General features: G+C 37.9%; 1 protein-coding gene across 2 annotated transcripts in view; it reads right to left on the bottom strand.

Moving 5' to 3' along the window:
• The window catches only part of EDD1 (glycine-tRNA ligase), a 184,129-nt gene that overhangs the window by 122,435 nt on the left and 48,265 nt on the right, over positions 1 to 13,429 (bottom strand). For both annotated transcript variants that reach the window (XM_088962478.1, XM_088962477.1), the window contains exons 15-16: positions 10,135 to 10,236; positions 7,951 to 8,014 (exon numbers count right to left, since the gene is read on the bottom strand). In XM_088962478.1, coding sequence (XP_088818604.1) covers positions 7,951 to 8,014; positions 10,135 to 10,236 — 166 coding nt within the window. The remainder of the gene's footprint in view (positions 1 to 7,950; positions 8,015 to 10,134; positions 10,237 to 13,429) is intronic.

Here is a 13,429-nt window from a genome sequence, read left to right as displayed (position 1 = left end):
AATTCTCCTATTAATCTTAAGTGGTATTCACCTATCACATAAAACTCTGAATGCACCCCTCCATTTTGACATTCTATTCTAACTCTATTGCTATATCCTCCTCAATGTCTTCCTTGTTATGAATTATCGAACCAAGGTACCAGAAAAGGGTATACTGAGTTATCTCTTCGTCTCGAGTCCTAAGAGTACCCCGATTTGCAATTTTGCATTACTTATTAAATTGACATATCATATATTTTGTTTTAGTCCTACTTATTTTAAAACCATTTGTTTAGGCATTTGTCCATGAGCTTAATTTTGCAGTTAATCCTACATTAGTATCATCAATTCAAACAATGCCATCAACAAACAACATGCACTATGGAACCTCCTCCTGAATATGTTTAGTCAATTCATCTATGACCAATGCAAATAAATAAAGGCCAAGCGTCAAACCTTAGTGAAGACCCATCTAACTGTAAAATACAGTGACTCCTCTATAGGTGTTCTAACATTAGTTGCACCCTCATACATATCCTTATTACGTCCATCTACCTATTTGAAACCCTTTTTTTCCAAAACCCGCTATATTATCTCTCTAGAAACTCTATCGTATGCTTTTTCTAGATCAATGTTTTAAAACGTGGAGGCTTGACACAAGGCATCCACTACTAGAGGCGTTCGGCATAGTTCAGAATGTAAGGGGCATAAGCCTCCTTAAGAGGAGGAGGATGAGAAGGAAGGAGGGGAAGGAGGAGGAAGAAGAGGAAGGAGGATCTCATTTTTCTTTATTTTTAATAAAAATCTTTTATATTAAGAAGAACGAAGATGCATAACACTAGCTGAACTTTCCCCTCCTCTTTCCTTCCCTTTTCTTTCATTTATCTTTTTTTCTTCTCTTTCTTTCTTTTCCTTTCCTTTATTTTCCCTTCTTTTTTATTTTTTTATATCTTTTTATATGAGGTGTGTGTGAGGCACATGAGGCATACACCTCATGAAAAAGGCATATGAGGCATACACCTCAAAGGTATCAACGCCTCTAGGCATTTTGGGTGTGCCTCATTTGGAGGCACCTCCAGGCGTGCACCTCCCATGCCTTGTAAATCACTGCTCTAGATCAATGAACACTTTATGAAGATCACCCTTTTTCTCTCTTAACTTTTCTACCAATCATTACAAAAAAAAAAAAAAAAGATAGTTTCCATGGTTGATCTTTCCTGGCATAAGCCCAAATTGGTTTTCTGATATAAATGTTTCATGTTGTAAACTTTGCTAAATTATTCTATCCTAAAGCTTCATAGTATGGCTCATGAGTTCTTTTATTGGAAACAGTAAATTTTAATTAAGAAAAAAAAAAGTACAGTCATCCTGTCCCCAAAAATGGGGAAGATGACTCCACATGTTCTCAAATTTACAATTCAGCCCAAAAACGTTCACCCCTAGTTATTCAGTGATTGGCTACTGTATTAGTCAAGCAGTTTTCTGATCTCCTGACCCATCTAACGGTTACACCTATTTCTCTTGATAGGCTTCTAATCTCCCTCAGACTTGCCTTCTGTGTTCAAACCCCAAAATGCCTGTTTGAATCCATCCTATCACCAATTCCAAGTCCCCTTCCATCTCAATCTGTTGAAATCCCAGCACTATAGTCCCTGAAGGAATGCTAAGATGTCAGCTCATAGAGAATCACCTTCTCCTATGGGCCAGAATATAGTACCACGATTTTCCTTTCACCATCCCTTATCACACCACCTATGTTAGAGGGACCCGAATTACCAAAGTAACTTCCATTAAAGTTTAGTTCAAGTCTTTGACAAGCTGAAGGGGACCAAGCCTCCTGAGTGGTAGTCTTTAAGGAAGATGCAATCGCTGCTGCATTCCAACTCCTTATAATATCATCAAAGGTATCTTGAACATGTCCAAGATTTTTAACCAAAGTACAACCCTAAAAGAAATAATCTCAATTGGTTCCTCCCTTGATTTTGCCCATCATAGAACAATTTGGTTGTTTCTTTCTGTTGAAATAATATACACTGTTGCTAGTAGTCAAATACTAGCAGTATACTATTCCTAAAAGTCAACTACTAGACAAAGACTGTTCCTAGCAGTCATCTACTAGTTGAAGAGATTTCCTAGTAGTCAACTACCAGGGCATTGTTGTTTTTTTACTCTTCTATTTTGTCGCCCTAATATAAATAGAAATATCGACGCCGCCGGCCCATCTTTTTTACTCCAAATCTTCTCTTCTCTTCCTTCTCTCTTCTATTCAGCAACTTTTCTACCAAGAAAACATGGTACCAGAGCAGATCTGATAATCCAAAAGAACAGAACAGATCGAGTTTCAGTTTCCTTTTTTGGTTTTTTTTCTCTCAAAGAACTTGAGAATACAGATCGAGCAGGTTTGAGAGTCCTCTTTGGCCTTTTTCTTCATTGTTCTTGGTCATGTACCAAGAAAAAACCTGCAATAGGTTCGTACAACTGATGTGAAGGGTTTAGGCCCTGTTTTTTATTTTCTGTGGATCGTGTGATCCTTTCTTGGAGCATATTTGTAGGTCAAAGATGACTTGTGCCCGCTATAACAGCAGTTAGGTAACACCTTGATGGACGCAGGTCCAGTTTTTTGTTTCAGAAGTAATTGTGGTGATTATTTTATTGCTATCTGAAGCTGTATATTTTTTTCCAGTAATTGTACTGTGTCTGAACTGAAGAAAATTATCAGTTCTTTGTTCCCCTTTCGTGCTGGACTGTGTGTTTTGGAGTAAGAACAGAGTTTAAACTTTTTTGTTATGGGTATGGCTTCTGAGGACTCTGCCACTTCTGGTGTAGCTCCTATTTACAGTTGGGGAATCGATTTGAATTTTCCCATGGTTGCTATTCCCTTTGATGGGCTTAACCATTTAGAGGGGTCAAAGGGGATTAAGCTATATATGCAATGGGAAAATTAAAGTGAGAAGGAATTTCATGTGGGCAAAGACTGCCTGTGAAATCTAGGAGCAAGCCAAGTCTACCTATTCTGAACAGTGGCACTATGCCAAAATTTATCAGTTGCAGGCAGCATCATATACTTGTAAACAGGGGGAGAGAAGTCTTTATGTGTATTATTCTGACTTGACATCCATTTGGAAAGAGTTGGAACATTATCAGAATATGAAATGGAAGTGTGATGAGGATGCACAAGACTACAAGAAACTTGTCTCACAGCAACGGGTGTTTGCCTTTCTCTTGGGACTGAATCTTGCATACGAATCTATTTGAGTTAATCCTAAGAAGTAAGGACCTTCTATCAGTCCAAGAAGTCAATGGCCTAGGGGGCAAAAAATGGCACAGGTAAAGGTGGTGGAAATTTATTTAAGAAGGGGGAGTTTCAGAAGAAAGTGGATGACGAAGATAAGTTATGGTGCACTCTGTCAGAAGTCTAAGGCATACTCATAACGCTTGTTGCGAGCTTCATGGGAAACCAAAATGGGCTCAAGAGTTAAACAAGAAATCTGGTTCAAACCAAAATAAGAAGACAGGGCAGCAGGGTCCAAAGAAATCTAGTGCAGCAAATAAACTTTGTTACCTATTGTGAATCATCAACATGTTTCTGGTTCTGATCCCAAGGAAGATATTATCAATTCCTTCCATGACCATTTAGAGTTATACGGTAGGGCAATCATCAAATGGATAACTCTGCCCCCACCCCATCCACTTCCTTTGAGTCTACATCAGGTAATTCTGTAATGGCTTTCCATGTGACTTATGATTCCCTTGACTCTCCTTGGGTAATTGATTCAGGAGCTTCAAATCATATGACTGGTAAGTCAAATTGCTTTCAGTCCTATCATCTCCTCTCTGGTAGGGATAGACTAGCTTGTGGCTCTTTTTCCACCATAGCTAGTCAAGGAACTGTCTCTCTTCCTTTTTGAATCGACCTTTATAATGTTCTACATGTTCCAAAAATGCCTACCAACCTGTTTTTTGTTAATAGTATAATAAATTATTTCAATTGTTCAGTAACCATCTTCCCTACTTGTGTTGTAAAGGATTTTGCCTCGGGGAAGATGATTGGTAGACACTAGATGGTAGATGGGCTTTACATGCTGGAGAATAACGCTGGTCTTGTAGTCGCAGAGTCAAAGATTCAGTCTAGTAAGAATCAAATTATTTTGTGGCACAGTCGCCTTGGTCATTTGTCTTTTAAGTCGTTAAAAGTGTTGCTTCCTGAGCTATTTAAGTCAATGTCGATGTCTGATTTTATGTGTCAAACTTGTCGGTTGAGCAAACAATGTAGAACTCATTTTCCATTAGAAATAATAGATCTAAATTTCCTTTTCATATTGTTTATTCTGATGTTTGGGGCCCTATTACTTTGCCTTCTGAGACTAGCTATAAATACTTTATTACACTCATTGATGACTGTTCCAAGTATACATGGGTGTATCCAATGCAATCAAGAGAAGAAGTACCCAAAATAGTAAAAGAACTTCAACAAATAGTTTTTACTCAATTTCAAACCGAGATCCAAATCTTCCAACCTGACAATGCCAAAAAATACTTCCTTAGTGACCTCACAAAATTTTTTGCTTCAAGTGGATCCCTTCACCATAGCTCTTGTGCTCGAACACCTCAACAAAAGGGATCCCTTCAACATAGTTGTCACTCAATTTTTTACTTCCATAGTGACCCTTACTTCTCCGTTTCTCCTCAGGGAGAGTGTATTAGGGTTGAGGAGAAACATGCTCAGGTTCACCTTCCTTCTATTCCTGATCCTCCCCTGTTTCGTGTTTTCTTTTGTTGACACAAGAGCCAACCGAGTTCAAGAAATGTGGAGCACCCGGATGCTATACCGCCAATGCCATTGGACTCCCAAGGGCAAATCCTATTCAGCCAGGTACTCTTGTTCCCATTGATATGATTGATCCCATTGACATTGATGCTTCTATTGTTGATGACCTAAACCTTCCCATTGCACAAAGGAAAGCTATTACGTCTTGTACTACTAAACACCCTATTTCCCATTTTGTCTCTTATGAGAACATCTCACCCCCTTTTCGTGTTTTACTCTCTTCTATTGACAGTGCTCCTATTCCCAAAAGTGTGGCAGAAGCCCTCTTAGTTCCTGAATGGACAAATGCAATGAAAGAGAAAATCAATGCCTTACACAAAAATGGCACATGGGAATCGGTAAATCTTCCTAAAGGAAAAGAACCAATAGGATTAAGTGGGTTTTTACAGTAAAGCATAGAGTTGATGGTACAATAGAAAGATATAAAGCTCAGTTAGTAGCAAAAGGATTTACTCAGGTGTGTGGAGTGGATTATGCAGAAACATTTGCTCCAATGGCGAAGATGAACTCTATCAAGGTCCTTTTCTCCCTTGCTACTAATCTTGATTGGGAGCTTCACTAGTTGGACATAAAAAATGCATTTCTTAATGGTGATCTTGAAGAAGAGGTGTACATGGTACAACCTCTTGGCTTCCATGCTCAAGGCAATGAAAAAAGGTGTGCAAACTAAAGAAGTCCTTGTACGGCCTAAAGCAGTCACCAAGAGCCTGATTTAGCATGTTTCATTTAGCAATACAACAAATTGACTACAAGCAATGCCAATCTGATCACACCCTGTTTGTGAAGAGAGGGGAAGAAAAGATTGCAGCTCTAATTTATATGTTGATGACATAGTGATCACTGGTGATTGGGAAACTAAAATTCAGAAGTTAAAGAAGTTTCTTGCTACTCGCTTTGAGGTGAAAGATCTAGGTCCCTTACAGTATTTTCTTGGGATTGAAGTTGCTCATTCACAAAAGGGTATCTTCATTTCCCAAAGGAAATACATCCTAGATTTGTTGCAAGATTCTGGCAAGCTAGGGGTGAAACCAGTCGAATCTACTATTGATCCAAACCATAAGTTAGGTGATTGTCAAGGTGAAGCTATCGAAGATGTGTAGCAATTTCAGAGACCGGTGGGAAGACTCTTGTATTTATCCATGACACGCCCGGATATTGCTTATGTTATAGGGGTTCTTAGCCAATTCATGCAATGTCCCAAGGTTGTTCACTTGGAACCTACTGAAAGGGTCCTCAAATATCTTAAGAAATTTCTAGGTGTTGGGTTGTTGTTCCAGAAACATGGACATTAGAAGGTTGAGGTATATACAGATGCAGATTGGGCTAGATATGTTGATGACAAAAAATCCATCAATGGCTATTGTACCTTTGTGGGAGGGAATCTAGTTACATGGAAAAGCAAGAAACAAACTGTCGTGGCCAAGTCTAGTGTTGAAGTTGAATACCGGGCTATGTCTCATGGAGTGGCTAAGATCATGTGGATTGCGAATTTGTTCGGAGAACTGGGATTTACTGTGGATAATCCCATGTCCTTATATTGTGATAACAAGGCATCTATCAACATTGCGGCTAATCTTGTTCTTCATGATAGGACTAAACACATTGAGGTGGATAAGCACTTTATTAGGAAGAAACATGTTTGCAGAGAAGTATGTACACCCTATGTTAGTTCTGAAGAGCAACTTGCAAACATTTTCATTAAGAGATTACATCACTTACGGCATATTCTTATCTCTTTTGTTTTGCCGCCCTATTATAAATAGAAATATTGGCGCCACCAGCCCATCTTTTTGACTTCAAATCTTCTCTTCTCTCTTCTATTCAGCAACTTTTCTACCAAGAAAACACTTTCCTCCCAAATTGCCCAAACTATCTACTTTTGTACCTCTCCACATTGTTTTACCCCTCTTTTCTAGCTATCAAAGGAAGTTAGCATCAAAGAGGCTGGCAACACAAGAGGGGTGCCTACCTACATCCATAGAGAGAAGAAAACCACTCCCAAACACGAGAAACCAAGGTTCATAGTATCGATTCGATATGCCCCGATTGTATCGTATTGTTGGATTTCCGATACACCTATTTAGGTGTTTTCAGGAAATCAATTCTTTTATTCATTAAAGAATGTAAAAATATGCATAAAAGGAAGTTTGGAAAAAAAAAAACTAAAAATAAATAAAACGCATCGGGTAAAATGTATCGATACACCCCTGCTAATACATTTTGGTGTATCGATACTTTAAACCACGCATGGGGTAAAGAGCCATCTCATTGCAGCCAAGATAGAGGACACAAATATTAAGATAGAGACACCAATTAGGCCTCCTTATTTGCAGCAATTATGCGACATACAACTTCACTAAGTGCTACCACCACTCACCTCCCACTTCATTCATTAGGCATTGTCTTTCCTGTCATTTATCTTGTTAAATAGCTTACTTAGCCATAATAAGCATACCTTTCCGCACTTCTATTGCAATCCAATTGAGTCCTAGCACCTATTTTACTTCATCAGTTCTAATTTTTATGAAGGTACATGTTATTTTTAGCACTATTAGTATTACAAATCTCTCCTCCATTAGAATCCTTAACATATTGTTCATCTAACAAATTTTCAAAATAGTTTGTCAATCTTTGATTGATTTTCTCATATACTAAAACTCATAAATTTTCCTCTTTTATGCACATAACGTGCTTTAAATCTTGGCCTTTATTTTCTCCCGCTTTTGTTATCAATAACAGAATTTCATTTTCTCCCACTTTTTTCTAGTTTATAAATCCCATTTTCTCCCTCTTTAGTGCCTAGTTTATAATAAATCCCATCATATGTCCAAAATTTAACTCAACCTGCATTCTTTTTAACTTCCTTTATTATGCTTTTATTTTTTCCCAATTTCTTTGCATTTTTAATCTGATTATATTTTGAACAACTTCATTCCACCACCAAGTTTCTTTTAACACTTTTCATTTTCCCTTTAGATTCTTCAAGGACATCCTTAGTTACTTTCTTTATGCAGATTGCCATTTCAAACAACATATCATCAGTCCTTCCATCTAAATTCCATTTTCCTTCTAATAAGCACACCTAATGGCAAACAAAAAAAACTTTCTACAAGCACATTGAATATGTAAATATGCTAACTTACCATCTGCCTTTCTAAACAAAGAATCCAAAGATGCACCATATTTACGGGCAAAACCCTCAGCAGCCTGACAACAAATAACAAACAAAGCAACAGAAGCTAATTAATATCATGTCTCAAAGAGTATAAATTGATATCACGGAAAATCTTTTTCTAGTGACACAGTAGGCGCAAACATGTAAGGTGTTCTTCAAGCCATCAAAATATGTATGAGCTATTTCCTTAAGGGAAAAAGGAAAATGGAAAATAAAAAACATGAGAGTAGCACAAAAAGGACATCATCAAGTATCTCTTTACAAGCTAAGTAGGCAATCTTTTAGCTAAGGGACCACTGTTTCTACATGGCTACCTGTTTTGGACAGAATTGACCAAAGGCTGGCAGGGTGGAAGGGGAAATTTCTATCCTTGGAAATTAACATTGATAAAAAGTGTTCTCTCAAATTTGCCGGTTTTCTAATTATCTTTACTTAAAGCTCCAGCTGCTGTGGCGGAAGAGATTGAAAGGTTAGAGAGAGAATTTCTGTGGAATGATAGGGTTAAGAGAAAGAGGTTACACTTGGTTAAGTGGGAGTTTGTCTGCAGATCCAAAAAAGGTGAGGGTTTAGGAGTGAAAAGGGTTGGAATCTTCAACAAAGCTTTATTGGGGAAGTGGGTTTAGAGGTTTGGAAGAGAAAGGGAGGCCCTTTGGAGAAGAGTGGTGGCTTGTAAGTATGGGGTGATGAACTTTGGGTGGGATTCAAAGGAGGTGAGACACTTGTATGGAGTTAGTGTATGGAAAGGTATCATGAGTTTTTAACTCTTTGATGACCCCTTTCTATACATGGGAAGTGGGAAGTGGGTCGAGTATAAGGTTTTGGGAAGATGACTAGTTGAGGGTGGGGAAATTTTCTGAATTATGCCCAAGGTTATATAATCTGAGTAAGAAAGGAGTGCCAATTTCCAATTATCAAAAAAAAAAAGAAAAAGGAGTGCCAATTTCAGATTGGTATAAAGTAGTAAATGGTCCTGTGGTCTGGATGCCAAATCTCAGGAGACAACTGTTTGATTGGGAGGTGGAGTGCTTGGAGTTGTTGGCAAAACATCAGGCCTTGGAGATCAATCCCTCAGTTACAGATGTCAGATTATGGAAAGTGTAAGGATGGGAAGTTTACAGGCAAGTCTATGTACTCGGCACTGATCAGAAATCAGGTGGAAGCTGATCCAGCTAGGGGTGTTTGGGGTAAGCCTGTACCACCAAGGGCTGAAACATTTGCTTGGTTGATTGTGAGAGGTTGCATTCTAACCCAGGGTAACCTAAAACTCAGAGGTCTGCAGTTTTCAAGTAGATGTGTGCTGTGTTGTGCTGGTGAGGAAGATGTGTCTCACATTTTGCTTCATTGCAGCTTTTCATATCCAGTTTGGTCCAATTTCTTCAAGTTATTCAAGGTGGATAGGAACTCTGGCAGATCCGGCTGAAATTTTTAGTCGTTCGCCAAGAATCCAAGGTGGAGTTAAAGTTAAGATCCATTGGCCATGTATTCCCTTTGCTGTTTGCTCGGAAATATGGAAGGAAAGAAATAGAAGGATCTTCGAGGAGAAAAAGAAAAGTTTGCAAGAGATGGTAGTTGTTATTAGTTCGACAGTTATTGGTTGGGTGCTTTTGCTTCCAGAGTTTCAAGGACTGCAGATAAAAAACTTTGGAGCTGATTTTTGGACTTCTCTGAATTCTTAAAAGGAATGCTAATATCTGTTTTGATACTGAAATGTTGTTTTTTGATTTTTTGTGGTCTTACATTACTGTAATCTGGTGGGGGTGGCATCTTGTCACCAAGTTATGATGTATTGTTTTTCCTTCAGAAATAAAATTACTTTCTTTATTTATCTTCAAAAAAAGGGACCACTGTTTCCAGCCCTTACCTCCCAAGACCACAAATAGCTTGGGCCAACATTGGGTAATAAGAATAAAAGACCATAGCCACAGTAAAATCTACAAGGAACATAACATGAAGAGAAAAATAAAAATAATAAAAATTGAAACAGATAAAATAGTGCACGAACACAACAAGCTTCAGGTTTAACTATTTATGAGATGTTATCTTATTTATTCTACATTCCAACCCCTGACAATATTTCAAGGACTTTCATCTTATTAAATAAGAACATTTCCAAGAAAGAACTCCAACAGTGAGACCAGAAAACAGAAAACACCTTAGTAGGATTTCCCTGATGATCAAATGCCTTTGTCACAGGAGGTCCCCGTACTTCAATGTCATTCTCCATTTGCTTAGGACAAAGCCTGTCAACAAGAACCTGCAAATTTGTAGCTATCAGTGTTTTATGCTGTGAAAAACACAGGCTGCAGGGGGGAAATATACAGTCTGCATTCTGGGTCGGTAACAAATTGTGAACATTGTTTAAAATGCCAATAATTTTCCTAATATTCCCAAAACAGATTTCCATTACCATTGGTACCAACATGAAATATTACTGGAATCGACAAATTCCCCAATGAAAGCTACCAGTGCTATGTGGAGTACAAGAGAGAGTATTATGACATAAGTTGATGACAATATTTTAGATAAAGTGGAGTAACAGTGTGTCTGCCAACTTAATGGACATGATTACTACTTTTTTTCAGCTCAAAAATCTTTTGAAACATGAAGTTAAATCTTAGCTTTATTGTATTATAGATTACTTGGTTGATCTATTAGAATCATTTGCAATTTCTATGAGTTTGAATTATTCCTGAACTCACTCTATCATGTAATTCTGATAATTTAAAACAAGACAATAATTTAAAAGTCTACCTATGCATCTTCTATCATTACATAAAATAACATTCTAGATTTTTGCCTATTTCGTAATGTTTCCACCATGTCGAAAAATTTCACAATAGTTCTAACATTTCTGACATGTTACCTATATTTGAAAGATTGATATTTTCACCAACACCAACATTTTAAACCTTGAATGTGAAGACTTCTATAGAATTAAATAGAAGAAAAACAGTCCCAAAAGAAATAAGAAATCAGATTAAAAAGGAGACAACAAGAAGAGAATAAGAGGAAGGGAATCATTGAGAAAAAAGGGTGAAAGAGAAGAGTTACCCGTACGTCTTCTCCTTTCCCTAATCCTTTTCATTAAAGAATAATCACTAACAATCAGAAATTACATGTAAATCCTTAGTAATTACAAGTAAGTGCTTAGTGGGGCGGCTTGCTAATTAAACATAAGAGAAACTAAAGTTAATAGGCCCATTAATAAAACAGAACATAAACATAAAATTATAACACAATTGTGGGCTATGGGACATTCAGCCCATCTTCTCTACACTCCCCCTCAAGCTGAGCATAGATGTCAATCATGCCCAGCTTGCCTGAATCATGTTGTAGCTTGGCCTTGGAGACTCTTTTGGTAAGAATATCAGCTAGCTGTTCTTTAGATATAATGAAGCGTAGACAAACTTCTCCAGAAGCCACTCTTTCTCTGATGAAATTCCTGTAAACTTCAATGTGCTTTGTTCTTTCATGTTGTACAGGATTGTGGACAATGTTAATGGTGGCCTGATTGTCGCAATACAGCATCAGTGGTGTGTCATACTCAACACCCAATTCCTCCATCAAGGATTAAAGCCAAAGCAACTCAAAAACTCCATGAGCCATAGCTCTATATTCAGTCTTAGCTAAAGATCTAGCAACCACAGATTGATTCTTGCTTCTCCAAGAAACAATGTTACCAGCCACCATACTATGGTACCCTAAAATCGACCTCCTATCATCAATGTTGCCTGCCCAGTCAGCATCTGTATAGGCTTCCAGTTTCATGTGGCCATGTTTAGCAAAAAGAATACATTTCCCTAGAGTACTCTTCAAGTAACATAAAATCCTCGCCGCTACTGCCATATGTGCATCTCTAGGGGCATGCATGAACTGGCTAATGCAACTAACAGCATATGCAATGTCAAGGCAAGTCATACATAGATATAGAATGTGCAGCCAAAGACCCGAAGGGAAGAGAAAAAAGCTCCTTATTTGGATAAAGAAGATTAAAAGGAGACTTAAAGCCCAAAATTCTGGATGGCATACGATTGATTAGGTATGTTGCTGTGAGAACAGCATCCCCCCAAAACTTTGTAGAAACATGTGAAGCAAATAAAATGCTCCTTGCAACTTCAACTATGTGACGATTCTTCCTCTCATCTACTCCATATTGTTGTGGAATACAAACACAAAAGCTCTAGTGGATAACCCCAAAGTCAGTGAGATAAGAAATGAGGTTTATCTCAAAGTATTATTTTGCATTATAGGACCGAAATATCTTGATTCTTGTATCAAATTGGGTAAGAACAAATTCATGGAATTGTCTCACAAGTTTGAGAATTTCACGAGTTCTCATACAAAATAACCAAGTATGTCGATCAATGCTTGGGTCCCACGCCATACAAAAAGCCCAACTGGGCAGCATATTGGAAACTAGTTAAACATTGAACACTTAATGGGCCAAAAGCCCATTACGAGCTGGGCTGATATGATCACCCATCAGCTGGGGCGAATCTGAGATTAATGTTAGTAAAAAGGATTGGGCTTATGACCTTATCCACTCTGGGAGACCAAATTCAAATCAGATTTGAATCTGGTAACCTCCTGATAAGATCAGGATTAAACTAACTTAATCCGCAGACAGGATTAAGATTATCCCCTATCCAAATATTGATTTGGATTGGAATAACTCCTAATTAGGAGGATTTCTTAATCAAGAAGAAAGGAGGAGAAAGCTGAATTCGAATATACCAGATTTCAAACCAAGTTTTTCCAAGAGAGAAGAAAGTCTTCTGCATATAGAGATTAGATCTCAAAACTCCAGAGAGAAGAAAAGTTGTTCAGCCATCTTCGTCCCAGGAGTTCTCTAAATTTAGGGAATATGATTCCCAGTTGGGAGAAGGTAGGAAAAATTTTTGAAATTTGCCCTTCATTCCGCACCCTTTTTTCACATATGTGCCCTTATTTAAGGAAGGAGCACTGGTTCTAGCATAATATTACAGATCAGCAACATTAATATAAGTATAAAGACAAAAATACCCCTTACGCTAACACTCCCCGTCAAGCTGGTAAGTATATATATCATATAATCCCAGCTTGTTACATATGTAGTCCACTCTTCCCCAACTCAACCCTTTTGTAAATAAGTCTACCCACTTGTTTCCTATATTAACGTATGCAGTGTCTAGCTCTCCATTCAGCACCTTCTCCCTCACAAAGTGACAGTCAACCTCAATGTGCTTGGTTCTTTCATGAAACACCGGATTAGAAGAAATATGAAATGCAGCCTAATTGCCACAATAGAGTTTCATTGGAGTATTGATGTTGTACCCTACTTCTTGTAGAAAGTTCCTTAGCCACACTAATTCACAAGCAGTATGCGCCATAGCCCTATATTTTGCTTCTGCACTACTTCTTGCCACGACTGTGTACTTCTTCCTTTTCCATGTCACCAGGTCACTCCC

The sequence above is a fragment of the Nelumbo lutea genome, chromosome 1 (genome assembly GCF_056320005.1).
Source record: "Nelumbo lutea isolate HS-2025 chromosome 1, American lotus-T2T, whole genome shotgun sequence".
Classification (NCBI taxonomy): domain Eukaryota; kingdom Viridiplantae; phylum Streptophyta; class Magnoliopsida; order Proteales; family Nelumbonaceae; genus Nelumbo; species Nelumbo lutea.
The sequence above is the reverse complement of the archived record's forward strand: the minus strand, read 5'-3'. Positions and strand labels throughout refer to the sequence as shown.